A 19,443-nucleotide genomic window follows, 5' to 3' on the forward strand; every position below is an offset into this window, starting at 1 on the left:
ATTCAGCATATCTCTATTTAAATTAAGATAAAAATTTGTGTGAGACGATCTTACGGGTCGTATTTTGTGAGACGAGTCTCTTATTTGGGTCATTAATGAAAATATATTACTTTTTATGCTAAGAGTATTACTTCTTATTGTGAATATCGGTAGGATTGACCCGTCTCATAAGTAAAGATTCGTGAGACCGTCCCACAAGAGACATACTATTAAATTAATGTGAGTTATTTATTTTTAAAAAAAATCACTCTCTCTCCAGCATGAGTATAGAGGTCTCACCCTCAATTCCTGCATCGTTATCAAACCATATGTGGATCTAACTACGATCTTATAATAAGAATAAAAGATCTCCGATCCGAAGATTTTTTCAATCCAAAGACTCAAAGCACTTGCGTAATTAATTATGGTTCCCTGAATATTATTGATGGGGTTTGGAATAATAATCAAACGTGTTATCAATTGCTGATTGCATTAAGGACAAATAATTAACAATTATTAATAAGATAACTTGACGGGGAAGATAATTGAGATTTCCGGATAAAATATAGATTATATAAATGGACTTGATGTGATTTGTAAAGGATATAAAAACTCATAGTTCTATTAATTGTATTTTTTGCTCACAGTTGTGTGTATGAAACATATAAAATAAATTTTTAATTTTTAATTTTTTTATAGTATAAACTAAAATTATTATAAAGAAATAAAATATAATTATTAATGGTGGATTGTTTTGAATAATTTTAAAAATTATTATTAATGTGGGAATATTGAAATTTTGGTGATAAACATTGATATCATAAAAATTCAAAAGCATCAAAATTCAGCAACATTAGCATAAATCAGAAGCAAATAAATTCAGTACTCTAGTCAGAATCGATCATAAGGACTATCAAATATTTCGAAACATCGATTTTTGTATAAGATTACTGATCATTTAAATGGTCATATGAGAAAACATTTACTAAGCAGACGAAACATTCAGAAAAATGTCCAGTACGCTAAGTCGAGAATCAGACTTCCGCTGCTAATTCCAGTAAAAGTATTTGAGGACAAACCTAAAGAATTTGAGGAGGTGTTTATTCATCATCTCTAGCTAAATAACCTCTACATATCTTAATAAGTGGTATTTGAGACATTATTTGCTCAACCTCTGAACCGGTACACATCAATGGCATCCTTCAGCAAAATTCTCATGTTCTCAAAAGAAAAGTTTGACGATTGGAAGATCTGAATGAAAGCTCAACTGGATTCTCAAGATGATGATAAGTGTTATGTCATCACTGAGAGAACAATCAAAATAATGAAAGTCAACACTGTTTGTTGTGTTAGATAGAGAACCTTAGATGATTAAGAGGCATAGATCAGAGTGGAATACTGATGACAAGAAAAAAACAATTCTGAATAGCATGGAAAAATATATATTGTACATTACTTGATAAAAATATTTTTAGTAAAATCAAGATGTGCAACATTGCAAATAAAATATGGGAAAAGATGATTCAGCTCTGTGAGAAAAATAGTAAGACAAAAGAAAACCAATTCACAGTAGCCATGCAAAAGTTCGAAAATATCAAAATGAAACCAGGAGAATCTCTAAATGACTTTGATGAGAGATTCAGTAGCATTATCATTGAACTAGCTGCCCTTGGAGTACACCAATCTAGAATTATCACTCAAGTTGATGAGATCTCTCCTAAGGAAATGACACGTAAAACCAATTGCAATGAGAGAATTACAGGATTTGAACAATTTGGAATTGCATGAATCGTTTGCTAATCTAAAGACTTACGAGTTCGAGTAGGAAATCAGAAGTGGAGAAGAAATCACATCAAGCCATCCGACCAAGGTTTGTGCCATGACCATTGCTAACCCAGTACCGGAGAATACTGCTGAGCATATCAGCAACAATTTTACGTCTCTTTTATTCAAGAAATTCTCAAGATTCATGAAGAAAAGTTATAAAGCATATAAGAATCCCAACAAGAACTTCAAGGAGTCACCATCCCTCGACATGGCATGTATCAATTGTGGGAAGACCGATCACTTCATTGTTGATTGTCTTAAGCCCTATACAGATGATTACAATAAGAAAGAACAAAAGAGCAAGGGTTAAAGAAGTCCTGAAAAGATCACAAGACGATGGTTGCTAAGGAATAAAAAGTCAATAGACAAATTTAAGTTCTGAGTCTTCTGACTTGGAGAGTTAATTTAGTGATAGTGATTCTAAAGAATTTCAGTGTCTCATGGCCGATACTGACCCAAACTGCTGATGAGAGAAAGAAAAGCTCTACCTGACATTAGAAGCTCAGCGTGGTGCTTAGACAGTAGTTGCTCAAGACATATGACTGGTCAAGTTAATATACTTTCAGAAGTTATCAGTTGTAATGGAACAAAAATTACATTTGGAGACAACTAGAAAGAACAAGGGATACAACCAAAATATTCAGTAGCTCAAACACCTCAACAAAATGGAGTAGCTAAACGAATGAATATAACACTGTAAGAAGCAACACATACGATGCTTGATGATTCAGGAAAATCTAAAAAAAATTGGGCATAGTGAATCAATAATGCCTGCCACACTCGGAATTGGATCATGATCAACAAGAAAGGTGAAAAGACAACATATGAAATCTGGAATGAGAGTAAGCCGAATTTATGTTATCTAAATATTTTTGGATGCAAATGTTTTATTCAAAACAGTAGTAAGAATCATCTAGGTGCCTTTGATAAGAATTCAGATGTTGTTATATTTATTGGGTACTCATCAGTAATCAAAACATTCCGACTTTTTAATAATAGAACTTTAAATGTTGAAGAGTCGGTACATGTGCTATTTGATGAGTCCTATAATGACTCTAAACAATCTAACATGAATGATTGAGTATTAAAATAGAAAATGTTCAGTTGGAAGAAGACAGTGAGATTATGCTCTCAAGAGATCAAATCAGACCCTTGAACCCATTGTTCCTGGGAGAGAGTCGGTAGCAGAGACTGATAGAAAACATAATCAAGAGACTACTAATCAACCTATTCAAGATGATGCTGAAGTAACTTAGATAACAAGTAATCCTGATCCAACTAATATTTTATCAGGACCAAATTACTGATGGAGCAAAACTCACTCTCCCCCATTTGTAAACGGTAATCCCTCAGCACCTTTCAGAACTAGGGAGCAAATGATTCGTGAATATATGTATGCCGCTTTCATCTCTTATTTAGAACCTAAGAAAATAAATGAAGCTCTTATTGATTCTACTTGTATAGAGGTCATGCCAGATGAATTTAATCAATTTAAGAGGAATAATGTTTGGTATTTAGTTCTTATATCTCATCATCAAATTGTTATCGGTACACCATGAGTATTTAAAAATAAATTAAATGAGGAAATAGTAATCAGAATTAAAGCAAGATTTGTAACACATGGTTTTGTATAATAAGAAAGAATATATTTTGACGAAAATTTTGCACCGGTAGCCCGATTAGAATCTATCCGAATATTTCTTACTTTTTCTGCTTATAAGAATTTTAGGGTATATCAATTGGATATGAAGAGACCGATTTTAAATGGACTACTGTAAGAGGAAGTGTATATTGAACAACCTCCAGGATTCATTGATCATACACTACCGAATCACATATACAAACTACACAAAGCTCTTTATGGATTAAAACTGGCGACAAGCGCATAGGGGTGGACGCGGGTCGGGTTTTCGGGTTTGGGTATCCGAAATTTCGGGTACCCGACAAATCGGGTAGTAAATTTTACTAACCGACACCAACCCGATCATGTCGGGTACCCGAAATATTTTTTTTTATTTTTTTTGAAAAAATTATATATTTTTCACATTTAACAAAAAATCACGTCATCATGAGTTATGGCTAGTAAAATTTAAAAAAAACATGTATTTTTCATATTTCACAAAATATCATTATATCATTTTATGATTAATCATTTGTCATTATATCGGGTTACGACTAGCTACAAAAAAATATATGTATTTTTTAAATGAATAGACATATAAGCCTCATATTTTTTTAAAAAAAATTTCGGGTACCCGATATCCGATCAGGTATCGGTGAAATACCCGAATCTGAACCCGAAAATTATTTTCGGGTATCGGGTACCTGAAGAACCGATTTTTAAAAAAATACCCGACCCGATCGGGTTTTAACCGATCGGATCGGGTACCCGATACTCGAAAATAAACGCCCACCCCTACAAGCGCATGACATGATACTATGTCTCAATCCCTACTTAACATTGCTTTCAACATTGGATCAGTAGACAAAACTATGTTTAGATTTATTAAAAATGATAATATCTTATTTGTAAAAATTTATCTAGATAATATCATTTTCAGATCTAATAACCCAAAGTTGCACGAGAATTTGCCAAGTTAATGCAAGATAAATTTGAAATGAGTATGATGAGAGAATTAATATTCTTTCTGGGTTTGCAAGTCAAGAAAATGGAATCTGGCATTTTCATCAAAGTTAAATAAAACACGAAGGAGTTACTGAAAAGTTCAGGATGGAAAACTGTTCCTCACATCCACTCCAATGAGCTCAATAACCAAACCTGACAAAGATGAAATGTGAATCTTGGTAGTGGTAACTCAGTATTGAGGCCTAATTGGCTATTTATTATACCTAACTGCTAGAATACCAGATATTATGTTTGTTGTTAGCATTTGTGTTCGATTCCAATATATTCCTAAGCAATCTCATTTTCTTACTGTAAAGAAAATACTGAAATATTTGAAGGTAACTCGTAACGTTTCCATATGGTATCCCAAAGATTCATCATTTAATTTGGATACTCATATGCTAACTATATAGGATGTAAACAGGACATGAAAAGAAGTAGTGGTTCATATCAATTTCTAGGTGATCGACTCATATCATTGTTCAGTAAGTAGTGACTTCTATTGCTGCATCAACCGCCGAAGGCGAATATTTGTCCGCTAGAAGCTGTTGTGGATTCAGCAACAACTATGTGATCATGGAATACATGCTTCTGAATCTCTATTTTCTGCGACAACACCAATGCAATTGCGATTATATAAAATCCGGTGTTACATCCAGAACAAAGCATATATAAATATATCATATTGGATTATATATCCATCGAACAACATGATGCTGATATTTTTACAAACGACCACCGGAGGCGGAGGATGGGTTTTCCTACTTTTGAAATAATTAGGATTAATTAATTTTTCATAATTAAATTCTAGATGTGCGTGATTTTGGGGGAATCAAGAGGTTACTGATATACAATGAGATTACTGAAATGAGTCTCCTGTTGAATTCCGGTAGACCTTCATTCAGTACTCTTATCGCATAGCGTACTAAGTTCAATTTCCGACTCACTTTTATTAACCAATCAGGGCAGTCTTTGGGTCATTTTTGTTCACTTTAAACTCTTAATCTTTTCGAATTTATTTTACTTTTGTTGAAATTTTTGAAAATGACCACATGCCTACTGACACATGAGACTATGTATGTCATAGTTTGGCTGTACATATAAACTTTTACTATTGTATTTGAAACTTTTTACATTCTTGCTTTCACTATTCCTTGCAATCCTCGCATTCTATCATTCACTTTTGTTTTCGAGTTTCATCTTCAGATTGCAGAAATGTCCGCCCGCCTACACGATGAATGCTTAGTCCGTAAACTTCGAATATCTATATATGGATTGGAGTCATCAAAATTTCAATATTTAGGTGTGAACCGGTACCGAAATACCTTAAATATATATGTTCCCTAACGTATCCTTAGCCTATGCAATATATGCACCTTCCATCTGAGCTGTGATACAGCATAAGCGACATCGGCGGCAGTAATTTTCAGCGACATCCTTCTAAGTTCTCCCTTCTTTTATGTTTTTAGAATCCAATCCTAAAATATTACCATAGCTAGACCAAAATATACTAGCGTAGGAATACATTCAAATTCAAGTATCAGCCTATAATTTCTTGTGGAGTTGATGTGACAGACTAGTGAGTGGAGTTGATGTCATAGTAAACACAGTTCATCAAGTTAACGGAAAAGTGAACGACAAGAACTGAAGATGTAAAATGGAAAGCAAAAAATGTATTTATTGATGCACAATGAAATTACATAATAAAGAATAACCACTGCACTTCTGGAGGCAATAACCAAACATAATACACACAAATATATGAGATCAACCACAACAGAAGAATTGATCTTCCAACCTATACATAATGAAATTACATGTAAATTGTTACCGTTATCCTGTCTAAACTGAAAAATTGTCGAAAGAAGAAAACGACAGTATAAGGTGATCAACAGGACGGAACAAAACTTTATTTGGTGGGAATCTTGATGAATGATATTCACACTTTAAGAAAATTACCCTGAAAATGAGCTGGTGAAGGCATCAAAGTGACATAGGTTGTCTTGTCTTCATTTGGCCTTTCATCATGAGTTCTTTATCAACTGACCTGTTCTCCAATCAAATCAAGACCAACAAGTAGAAACGTGACACCTTGAAACAGTAGAAAGTAAAAATGAAGTCCATGAGCAGACAAAAGGCTTCTGATTGAAGCAGTTAGCAGAAGAAAAGCAAGAGCTAGCTCTTTTCGATAAATCTTGTTAGTTTTCTTGACCGGTTTGTTCACTGTTTGTTCCTTCAATAGGGTGAGATCAGAAAGACCATTTTCCAAAGCTCCCCTATTGATCTGTGGTTGGATAAGTGATTTCATATCCTTATCAGCAGCAGCTAACAAGTCGGATTCTGAAGGCCTTCCGGCCTTTTTGGTGACAATCCACTCGTAAGAGCTGCCTAATTGAAAGAGTCCAGATAACATGGCATTGAATTTAGTAACTGACATTGTGTTTTCAAATAGGAGATAGGGGGCAATGAAAGGGATGGATTTTGGTGAGGGGAGTATGTTAAGGAACGTCATTAGGATAGGAACGAAGCAAATGACCCACGTAGGTAGCTCAGCTTCGGGAATGAACATGGTCAATGGAAGAACTATGCAGAATAATGTGAACGAGTAGAAGGGAAGGATGAGTTTTCGAAGTAAGAAGAAGAAAAATATCAAGTTCACTTTCTTCCATATTGATATCTGCAGAAAAAATCAGCATCCGTGGATCATTAGTGAGGCTTTCATCTGAAAACTATCAGACTTTTAAAACTAATATTAAACGCACCTTTGATTTCAGGACAGCGGGAAGGCACAACCGGAACAGCTGCATAGGACCAGAATGCCATCGATGTTGTTGCTTCCTGTAAGCTTCAAACGACTCAGGAACTTCACATAGAACCTAAGTTTATATGCACGTAGAATACAATTGCATTAGTCATAATATTCAAGCATCATCAAAAAGTAGGAACGGCATGCTGGCTGAAAAACAAACTGAAATGACTGATTTTTTTTGCACCTTAACATCATTGAGATATATGAACTTCCAACCATTGAGATGGGCACGTACAGCAATGTCCATATCTTCTACAGTCGTCCGTTCAAGCCAACCGCCAGAATCTTCCAATGCTTTGATCCTCCAAACACCGGCAGTCCCATTGAAACCAAAGAAATTCAAGAACACCCCATTAACCTGCTGTTCTACCTCAAAATGATAACACAGATTTATGTTCTGGAGGCGGGTCAACAAGTTCTCATCCTTGTTGACAAATGTCCATCTCGCCTGAACTAATCCCAATTCAGGATTATCCTACAACAAAAGAACTTGTTTTGTTAAATTCGAAAGTTGACAGCGATTCAGGAATGAAAAAAATTAAAGTAAAAACCTTAAAATGTGGAACTGTCTGCTCGAGAAAATCAGGGGTTGGTTGAAAATCTGCATCGAATATAGCAACGAATTCGTAATCCTTCACATAGTCACAGCTCATGGCTGATTTAAGATTCCCAGCTTTATAACCAGTCCTAATCAGACGATGATGATAGATTATGTTAGTACCCTTTTGGCTCCATTTAGAGACCTCCGATTGAATCAACAACTGAATATTTTCATCATCAGAATCGTCAAGAATTTGAATTAGCAGACGTTCTCTCGGCCAATCTAGTTGACAGACTGCTGATATAGAAAGCTCATACACCTGTACGAATAATGCATATTTAGAAATTTCATTTACACGAAAGATTCCAAATCTTTGAATGACACTTTCTTTCCACTTATCCCATTAGACCAAGCTTATGTATTCTTACATTGTCTCACTGAGCTACGGTTAATGATCTAATAACAACAACAAATCAAACACTTAGCGACAAATAGAAGAAATATTGGAGGAAACTATATCATACCTCCAGCTCGTTACACATAGGAATTTGAACCAGAACCATGGGGTAATTCTGAGCTTCTCCTTCAAGATCTTTATATTCAAAAGGATCACCATTTATTGTAGGTTCAATCTTCTTCAACTTGATATATAAGAATCCCAAAAACAGAATTAACCGATCCAACGATTGGATTAAGAACAGAACGATACAAAAGGTCGTTAAAGAAAGCACAAATGGAGCAATATATTGAGCTCGAAACTCCAACCAAGCCGCATAAAACAGTTGGAACAGGCCTTGGATATCATAAGTGTGCGGAATGTGAAGATTTGGATTCTCAAAATAACGCCACCCTTTGAAATAAGCTACCACCTCAAAACCAAGAATTCCCAATAAAATCATTAAAAAGGACTTTATAACTTTCAACATCAATTTACCGTTGCCTAGTTTCTCGCTAGCAAAAGCCACTCCTTGCCTAAAGATCAACCTCTTCTTGATAACTCCAAGAAGACCCCATAATATGGCTCCAAGCCAAGCCACACAGCCGACAGCTCGATTTGCCTTAAGAAGCAAAACCCATTTCACTTGCTTGGAATTTTTAAGCCGGCTCTTGTCCACTGGCTTGAATGCAGCATCAGGGCCATCGATTTCAAGAATGGAGAAATTAGGATTTTCCATTTTCACTATCACTGGAGTTCCTTGAGCTGTATCGTTAGTCCACCAATAGAAAAGATTCATTCTGGGAGCCATTTTCTTGTTTCCTCTGCAGAATGGTGGCAAAATTTCACCCAGCAAGGAGAATAGAGAACGACCCAAAATTCAGATACAAGTTTAAGAGACAAAATGCATCAAATCTTTACATCTCAAGAATATACAAAAGAACAAAGTAAAATTGACACCACCAACTATGAGAAAATAGCCAAAATGATATAAAAACTTTCATTAATAAATAGCTACTTCTGTCTTCAGAAACAACGTATAGCAAAGTTAAAAAAACGAAAAGTCAAAACAAAAAATAGTTTAAAAATATTGTCAAATATTCTTTGCACACAACATTACACAAAACAAAGCACCATTTTAGAGAAAGGTATATAGCATCTACAAGAGAACTAATACCTTTAAAAAATGGATTCCATTTACTCTGCAAATCCCTAAATTTTACCACCTTGTAAACATGAACCTCAAAATCTCGCCTTTATAATTTTTCGAGTGAATACAAAGAAGAGGATCCCAAGAAGCATAAGAACTCGATTTCTTGAAATGGCAAATGCAAAGAATCACAAACATAGAAAGGTGAAAATCTCGGGCATGCTAACTCGAATGAACAACACGATTCACACAGTTAAAATTGTATCGCAAGTGGATAAGGTGAAAGTATGACACTGTAATATAGCGCAGATCCCTTGCTCAAAATGACATGCTTACAGTAACCATTAAAGTCGATCACCTCAGCCAATTGATTCCTCGCCCTTTAATTTAATCTTTTTTTGGTTAGTTTACAGATTTATTTATCTTTAATGACGCAATAGCCTTGAATTAAATAGAAATGAGCGATCAAACAGCATCTAGTCTAGAAGTAAAACAATGCAATGCTTTAACTTTTTAGAATTGTCTAAGTTCATGTTACAGTGTACTACATATCTGTTAGCAATCAAATAATTCGTAACTTGCTAATTAATTAAATTCGAGAAGAGTTCTCGGCTTCAAAACTCAATTGTAACAAAAAACTCTTCATTGAACTCAAAAAACGAGTGATTTATTTACAATGGAAATATGATATTTATCTAACTTTACGGATATATATATTTCTGGCAAAGTCAATAGCTTTGATGTAATCCGAGTAAATCAGCAAAGTCGAAACAATCTACCGGATTATGATATAAGTATTGTTTTTAGTAAAGTGAGCAGGGAAATACAACTTGTCATGAAGTTATTCTTCTGTAATATGGCATCAACTATGACCTGCAGACAATAAGATGAACTCGTGAATGGGCGTCGGAGGAGTGTCTGGCGTAACCACTCCGTTGCTTAAGTCAGCATGTGAAGAGGAGTAAAATGATTGTATATGTGGTGATATACGTGAGTGCTTGAGAGTTCAAAATTCCAGAATCTGTAAATGAGAAGTGTACCTGCTATTTATAAGAGGAAATCTCATAATTACCTTATTTTCAGTGCCCACCTGCTAAGTATGATAAGGCGGCTGTCCATACTCTACTTCTGATGACTTCTCTGACACGCCAAACTCATGACGTTCTGACAGAAATGATTGTCAAGTATAAGGTAGCTCATACCGATACATTCGAGTGTGGTGCGCTTCTCGAGATAGCTCGGGTAAAAAATCTCGGGAGCTTGCACGAGAGCTCGGGCTCCTGATTGCCCGGGGAGAAAATATCTCAGGCATCCCCATGCCCGGCTGCTGAAAAAAGTAGTTTGCATATTGACTCTGATTTTGGACTATCCATTTAGTTTTCTGGGTCATCCATGACCTGGGCTCTTATGGGGTAGCACCAAGCTTATATATTTTCCTTTGAAAACTTGTTAATTTTTGTTGGTTTGTGTTTAAATGGGAGGATTTATTTATTTTATTTTCGACTTCTTAGCATAAATCTCATCAAAATAATGTTTCGATTTAAACGTAATATTTTTTCATTAGTGATTCAAATAGAATATTTTTCTCATGAAATTAAAGTGTGATATCGTCTCCCATAAATAAATTTGTGTACGTTAGATTAGTGAAATGTTGTTGATTTCACATTATTCAAGGACAGGGCTTTTGCTGATAACACCTGTCTGAATTATACTCTTGGCTATTATTTATATTTATAATAATATAATAAAAAAGCAAAAAATAGGCCAACAAATATTATAAGTCAAACAAATTAATCTAAAGAATGTTTATTAACGAAATATTTACAATAACATTTTTTATGACATGATACATTATATATATTAAAATAATAAATTTATCTAAGATATAATTATAAGCATGGATATTATATTATATGGAAAAGTTACTAATTTGATCTTATATAGTTGTATATTTGTGATTTTAGTTATCTATATTGTCAAATATTAGCCTTAGTGAAATATTTTTAATTTTTTGACAATTTAAGTCTTTTTTCATCAGTGCTGATGCAACACTAAGTACATCAACATGTCTAACGTATCATTGTCATTTGTCACTATATCAGCGTCTCATAAAAAAGACTGAAATTGAAAAAAAATCGACTAAATTTGATTAAGATTGAAATTTTATAAGATAAGAAACTAAAATAAAATAGACAAATATATAAGATTAAAATCGCGGTTTTCTGTTTGTGAATTAACAACCACACTAAAAAGTATTAGAATTGAATTGTTGAAACAATGTTGGCTTAATAAAAACAAAAATGAGTAGATATTTTGTGAGATGGTATCATGAATTTTTATCCGTGACACAGGTCAATCCTACCGATATTCATAATAAAAAATAATTCTCTTAGCATGAAAAGTAATACTTTTTCATGGATGACACAAATAAGAGATCTGTCTCATAAAATACGACTCGATAGATACAAATTTTTACAAATAAAAATATGTTTGCTGATGAATGCAACTGTCCATAATTAAACGCCAACAATTTAATAATACTAAAGTCCGCATTTAAGACAGCAACCACCCATCTTCTAATTATTAAGCAATTATTACTTTTATTTTGACCCCCAACATTTAGCTCATAATATTCAGTTATATATATTCATAATTTTAAAAACTAAGTTTATTACGAGATGATGTCACGAATCTATTTTTATGAGAAATAATTTTCAGAGTTAAATAATATTTTCAACATAAAAATTTATATTTTTCACGAATCAAATCGGGTTAAAAATATATCTCATAAAATTGATATATGATATTATCACATGAATTTTTTTTATTTTAAAAAGAATCCTCCTGCAGATTAACTTTTAATATAAAAAATATTTTTTAATTAATAATAAATGGCATCAAAGTGGCCAACTGTCCAACTTGTTCCTTTCACGGCCCACGTATGCACATTTATTCCGGGGTTGAGTATGAAAATCATATATACATCTTATTGCAAATTATTTTAATTTGGTTTCTGGGAAATTATATGTATAATTTTTAAAATAAATTATCCACCATCGTCATCAGAATTTATATATAATATTATAAGTCTTTTGTGAGACAGTTTTTACATATTTTATTTGTGAGACGGATAAACCCTATCCATTTTACCATAAAAATAATATTTTTACCATAAAAAATAATAATTTTTCTAATTACCATGTGAACTAAGTTAATTAAGGCAGCCTAACAGATTTTGACGTATTAGTGGAGGATCAAATGATAAGACAAACGGCTAATTATTAGTTATTTAGTTAATTAATTAATTAGATAAAGAGAATATCATCAAGTCTAGTGAAGGAATTATGTTTGGTAGATTGGTTCTACATTTGTATTAAATAACGAAAAGTGTCGGTTTAAAATATTCTATTATTTCTTTCTCTCTTTCTTTTTTTCTTATTATTTTTTCTCTCTTTCTATTATTTCTCGGGCTTTTTTTCTTATTATTCAAGTCGGGGTCGAACTTGATTTATTAATAGCCTGTTTATCATGTTTAACAAGCTTGGCTTGAGCTCAGCTCGTTTTCGAGCTTGTAAAGCATAGAATTGAGCTCGAGTTTGAGCTTGATTCGAGCGAGCTTGTTAATAATTAAATTTGTCTTTGAACTAATTTTAAATCAGATATAAAAATATAAATTCATTCATAAATAACTAAAATGACAAAAATAACAACTAAAAAAAACATAAATTCATTATATTATTGAATATCCCAAAATAATACATCTAGCATCCAAATAACAAAAATTCGTCATACATTGATATCACAATATAAATAACATTGCAATAACTTCATTCTTTAATATTCCATTCGTTGTTTCAAATAAATTTTATTTTTTAATCAATATAAATTCATTATATTCAATTTAATATAATATTTTAGGATAATAATTTGTAAAGTTACTCAACGTGTATATGACTTGGTGATGCAAATTTTTTTGGGAAAAAAGAATAAGTCGGTGTATTTCTGTTAATTTAATATGTTTTAAAGAACATTTTAGTGTAATGATATGCAATTAAGATAACAAAAAATATAATAGTAACTATGTGGTGTAAATTCGTCTTTTTTCAATTATGTTTTGTGTTCAATTCCTCTAATTGACATTAGTATTAATATTTATATTTGTTAACTCAACAAATGAGCCAAGTTCGAGCTTACGAGCCACTTAAACGAGTCAAGCTCGAACTTACGAGCCACTTAAATAAGCCGAGCTCGAGCTCGCGAGCTTATTATCGAACATTTTTGCGAAATTAAATTTTTGAGCTCAAAATCGAGCTTGAGCTTGGCTAGATATGATTAAAAAATGAACTCAAACTAGCTTTTTATCGAGCCGAGTTTCGAATAACTCGCAAACAGTTTAGTTCATTTGCATCTCTAAGTATGATGGCTGGATTATAGAATTTGAGAGGCCTAAATTTTTTTGGTCAATATAATGAAATTAAAATTTAAAATTCTAATAGAGTAGGTCTCATGTGAGATAATCTGTGAAACGAATTGATCATATTTGTATTTGAAATGAAAAATAATACTTTTCATGAGTCAATTCGGATAAGAGATCTGCCTCATAAAATTGACATGTAAGACGATTTCATAAAATTTTTGTGTTGACATGTGAGACGGATCTTATAAAATTTTTGTGTTAAAATAAGGTATAGACCTATTTTAGCTGAATTAACAAACAAAATCTAATGAGTAGGAATAGCAACGAGGCGGGGCAGATGTATCATCATCATCTCCATCCTCGAATTCTATTCCCGCCCTAGCTTTTTTGCGTTCGACAAATCCTCAAATTCGAACTTGAACCAGCGGAGATCAAATTCTCATCATCGTTTCAAAAATATTAATGGGGCGAAGAGAATCTCGAACTTATTATTATTAATGATAATATTAATATTAATATCAATATTATTTAAATATTTTTATTAATATTTTCAAAAAATAATAATATTATTATAGTATTAATATTAATAATAACAATATTATTTTCGGAACAAGTTTAGGAATGAAGTTAGTATCCATATACTCATCCCGAATTATTTTGAGGATTCATGTATTAACAAAGAAGTGGAATAAAAAATAAAACGAGAGAGCTGGAAAGAATAAAACAAAAACGGTTCACCGACAGGTGCCACAGGTACAAACATCTTCCCAACTAGTAGTAAGGTATATGCCTAATTGATAGGCACAATTTTTGTGTGTAGATCATATATACAACAAATAATATATACTATTATTTATTTACACATAGAAAACTTGTTTTTTTAATAGAAAAATCTTGTAAATTTTTTTAATATTTAAAACAAAAGAATCAAGTCCTTTTATATTACTTTCCAACACATAGTAGACAAAATATCAACAAGTAGATCTCATATTAGATAATTTTACGGATCTATATCCGCGAGACAAGTCGACCCTATTCATAATCGGAGTGAAGCATAATACTTTGATATAAAAATTAACATTTCTCCATAAATCAGGTCGAGCATGTGACATGTCTCACAAAATAGATTGATGAGACACTCTCATAAAAATTTTTGTGAACACGAAATGTCTAGTCGTCATTTACAACATTCTCAGATTTTTTTTTTCTAAGTTTTAAAAAAAGAACTAATATACTTATGTTAAAAATAAAAATTTACGGTAAAAAGTAAAAATCTCAAACTCACAAAATAAATTAAAGTACACACTTTTATAAAATTTTCTCTATTCAATTGTGTTTTTCTTCACAAAATGAGAGACTTATTTATAGAATTTCTTTGGAAAAAATCCAAAAAATAAATACATCATTACATACATCGTCACACATTAATTTTCAATATTTACAACTCTTATTTTCTACACTCAATCTCTTATTTTCAACACTCCCCTTTGTGATGATGATCATGACACAATGATTGTCTTTATTACGTATTTTCATATTGTCTCGTTAAAAATCTTACTAGGAAAAACCCATTGGGATAAAAATTATAGTAAGAGAAAAAGATTGCAGTCACGTAAACTCCCCTTCATGTTAACACGAATGATTCTTCACAAATTTCGTAGATTGTGAATCCCAATATTATATATATGCTTTCTAAATATTATCGTAGGAAGTGTATTTGTGAAGAGATTTGATGAGATTTCACTTGACTGAATGTGACGAATATCAATATCCTTATTCTAAACTTAGGGAGAATATGTTTAGTTATGTCGCTTTTAATGTATCCTTTTTTAATTTGAGTAACACATGCAACATTTATCTTCTTATAGTATCACAGGCTTCTTGTCGAATGATAATCCACATGAGATTTGGATATGTTCTGTCATTGAATTTAGCCATACACAGTCACGACTTGCTTCATGTAGTGCAATAATCTCGGCGTGATTTGATGAAGTTGTTACGAGTTTTTTGTTTCTCTGAATGCCAATAAATTGCAGCGCCTCCACGAGTAAATACATATCCGGTTTGAGAACGTGCCTTATGTGGATCAGATAAATACCCAGCATTAGCATAACCAATTATGCTTTGATTGATATCTTTTTAATACAAAAATTCCAAGTCTATCATTCCTCGTAGATAACTGAATATATATTTAATTCTGTTCCATTGTCTATTTGTTAGATATGAGCTAAATCTTGCCAATAAATTTACAGTAAAAGATATATCAGGTCTTGTACAATTCGAAGATACATAAGGGCACCAATAGCACTTAGATATTGTATTTCTGGACCAAGAATAACATCACCATCTTCACATGAACGGAATGGATCATTTTCTATGTTTAATGATCTAACAACCATTAGAGTACTTAAAGGATTTGATTTATCCATATTAAAATGTTTAAGGAACTTTTCTCTATAATTTGACAGGTGAACAAATATTTCACATTCTTTTTGTTCAATTTGCAAACACAAAAAATACTTTGTTTCTGAGCAGCTCTTTATACCTCTCCCAAGCTTCATACAGTTTCTCAAACTCATTATGTCTAAATTTGCTGATATCGATCTTGAGTTGAGCAGACTTGGCTGCCGGTAAGTATTTTACCAAAAAATTTGCAGCCAAGTCCTCCCAAGTAGTTATGGTTTCCCAAAGGTAAACTTTGCAGCCAACTCCTCGCATTATCCCTGAGAGAAAACGGAAACAAAGTAAGACTAATAATATCTTCAAAAATACCATTTATCTTACCGTGTATATAATCTCCAGGAATGTTCTGAGATGCATATGAGATCTGCAGTAACTGCTCCCCCAAATTGGTTTTGCTGAACCACATTTATCAGTGTAGGCTTCAGCTCGAAATTGTTTGCATTTATAGTCCCTCGAGCTATCCAGAATAATGAATATTGGTCACTGGTCTGAAGTGATCTCAGATTGGCACCACCGGAGGAGGTTGATTTTCATTATTCTCTCTGTTATCAGTCATTGCTTTAACTTCCTCTCGCCTCGCTTTTCTCAATCTCCTAGCTGTTCTTTTGATTTCAGAATCAAATAAAGCAAGTCAAGACACTGCGATCTTTGCAAAAACTACACAGAAGAGAACCAGATTAGTGAATAAATAAATAATAATAAAAATCTAAATTAAAGTCTAGACTAATTGGTAGCGATACTAATATTAAAATTAATTAGAGCAATCCACAGCAACGACGCCAAAAACTTGTTGCTGTATTTGCTACTCGTAAGGGTACGATGTCAACTTATAGTACTCGGTAGAGCACGGATGTCGATCCCACAGGGAGTGTAATTTAATTATAAATTAAGTACCACAATTAGAATAACTAGTCTTTATTTAGAAAATTCACTAGATTGTTTGTTGTTAATTATGAACTAAAATTAAGGAAAGTGAGCAATCGTTTTAAAATCAGCGAGAATAAGATACTAGAGGTATGATTTCACTTGGTCTTCACTATATTAAATTATCATTGACTTCAACATTTATAATTTCAATGCGTTTACTACCCAAGAATTCTTGCATATTGTACTCCATTTTCCAAATGGTGCGTATAAATCAATTATCTAAAGTCAATTTCAAAATCCTTATAAACAATCAAACCATAAACAATTTCAATTGCACAATAATTCTTTTAATGGATTCGTAGGAGTTATCGGCCTTCCGAGCCCTATAAACACCAACGATATATTTTCCTACGGTCCTATTCAAAACCCCCTCTCCCAAGTGATAGATCCCAAATAAATAAGACGATTCAAAATATTGATCAAGTGATTGGACACAATAAAATTCAGAAAATATAAATAAATAAGAAGAAATTCGCATATATAAGTCAAAAATTCATAAATAAATATTCGACCAAGATACACCATCCTCTAGATTAAAGAAATTAGTTTATAACGGAAAAACGATAAAACAAATTCATGTTTTCCAACATCACTAACATAATAAAATTAAGTAAAAAGAAGGGAAGAAGAAGGGAATCAGAATTGCGACTCCATCCCTTGTAGATGCGCTCTTCCTCTTCGTTTTTCGTTCTCGCTCTTTGGATTTTTTGTGTGTGACTGCGGCTTCCTTTTCTGTCCTTTCGGATCTATCTCATGTTCCAGGGTTTTTCTCCCTTTTTATATACGCGTGGAGGCTAGGGTTGTATTTATGCACGCCTCTTGCGCGCGGGTGCTCCAGAACCGGCGCCACTGCCCGCAAGCTTCTGGATTTTTTCTTCAGCTCTGCGCACGCGGCTACACGTGATCTAGCGCTGCTGCACGCGTTCTTCTGTCTTCCTTTTGGCATGATGTTGCTGCATGTACACCATTTTGTCCCTTCTTGCATTGACACTCAAAACGACTCAAAAATGCATAACTCTGTTCGAAACTAACACAATTCATGCCTATGAATTGAGTAATATACGTGCAAACATATGCCCTCATCACATTGCAAACATGCAATTGAATCTGACAATCTGGAAGTCGATACTCATTGACAAACATTATATCTTATTCCGACCAAGCATCGTAATAAAACAAATTAAAACTTTGTTGCACACCAATAAAACCTACTTGATTTGTATTCCGCTGGTGAAGAAAATCAACTCTAATTATGTTAATGTCAACCTGAGCTTCGAACTTACTATCCAAACAAGCTGAATTTCAAGCTATGCGACCAACGATGCCAATGGATATCAAATTCAAGAGATTTAATGAAATCACTCCTGAGCTTTACGAAAATGAACACCAACGTAAGCTTCATCTTCAAACATCATTTCGAAATGTTTTCAAAACAATGGTTCATCAACTTTGTGAAAACTTTGCAGAAATAATTGGTTTTGTCAAGAACGGACGAGACTGATGATTAGAACAATTGGACATTTAAGAAAAATCGTCATGTTAGTCATGATAAACAATGACTAAATACACCTAAAAAAATTCTTATCTTTGCTACTGTACTTTACCCATTTTCTGCCGCAATGGTTAAATTTTCAACAGGTACGAGACTATAAATATTAGATTGTGGGATGATTTAGCTTTCAATGAAGGCCAACTGATGAAAAAATGAGGCTCATGCACTTATTGTGGCTACTTGCAATCTCAGAATGCAAACACACTATAGTCTATCTCATTTTTACTTTAGTTACATCATCGCTTATCTGGTGGCTATTTAATTACATCGTAAAAACACAAAAAATTATATCCAAAATTCTACGTACTTTCACACATTCTTCAGCATTTATGCTGACCCTTGTTCACCTGTAGCAAATTTGCACTCTCGAAATATTCTGCATGAAACCATTAAAGAGCATAAAATAAGACATGAACAAAATAACTAAATATTCTCTCTTTTTTAGAACTACTATTATGTTTGGGAGACAATAAAGAGGATCGAAAACAATTCTTCTTTGTTTTATGATGTGTGCAACCATTGTTACAAATAATTAGCCATAAAAACAACCAGTGGAATGTCTTGCCTTGACTGTACAAATATATCCATTTAGATAGTTTCAAGATTTTAAGTAACTCTACTTTCGATCTTTGTTAAATATATCTTAATGACTACGTATAGTGATGCACCTATTACATACCCTCTCAAGTATAAACTTACTGTGTTGATTGAAGATG

General features: G+C 32.9%; 1 protein-coding gene across 1 annotated transcript; it reads right to left on the reverse strand.

Annotated features, from left to right (window-relative positions):
* Nucleotides 1-6,168: 6,168 nt before the first annotated feature.
* On the reverse strand, nt 6,169-9,698 carry LOC142543005 (putative xyloglucan glycosyltransferase 5). Its single transcript, XM_075649961.1, has 6 exons — nt 9,396-9,698; nt 8,307-9,042; nt 7,793-8,101; nt 7,426-7,716; nt 7,195-7,308; nt 6,169-7,109 (listed from the first exon to the last, which is right to left on the reverse strand). Exons 2-6 carry the CDS (start codon nt 9,027-9,029, stop codon nt 6,471-6,473), a joined length of 2,076 nt encoding a protein of 691 aa, XP_075506076.1. The 5' UTR covers nt 9,030-9,042; nt 9,396-9,698; the 3' UTR covers nt 6,169-6,470.
* Nucleotides 9,699-19,443: the final 9,745 nt, after the last annotated feature.

Source organism: Primulina tabacum, chromosome 4 (assembly GCF_025594145.1).
Source record: "Primulina tabacum isolate GXHZ01 chromosome 4, ASM2559414v2, whole genome shotgun sequence".
Classification (NCBI taxonomy): Eukaryota; Viridiplantae; Streptophyta; class Magnoliopsida; order Lamiales; family Gesneriaceae; genus Primulina; species Primulina tabacum.

What these genes read in the sequence shown, in the direction of transcription:
- LOC142543005 (XM_075649961.1), bottom strand. Translation starts at nt 9,029, where the DNA reads ATGGCTCCCAGAATGAATCTTTTCTATTGGTGGACTAACGATACAGCT. An exon ending in CTATGTGTAACGAGCTGGAG is followed by an intron (nt 8,102 to 8,306) that starts GTATGATATAGT and finishes TTATTCGTACAG; the next exon opens with GTGTATGAGCTTTCTATATC. An exon ending in AGACAGTTCCACATTTTAAG is followed by an intron (nt 7,717 to 7,792) that starts GTTTTTACTTTA and finishes CTTTTGTTGTAG; the next exon opens with GATAATCCTGAATTGGGATT.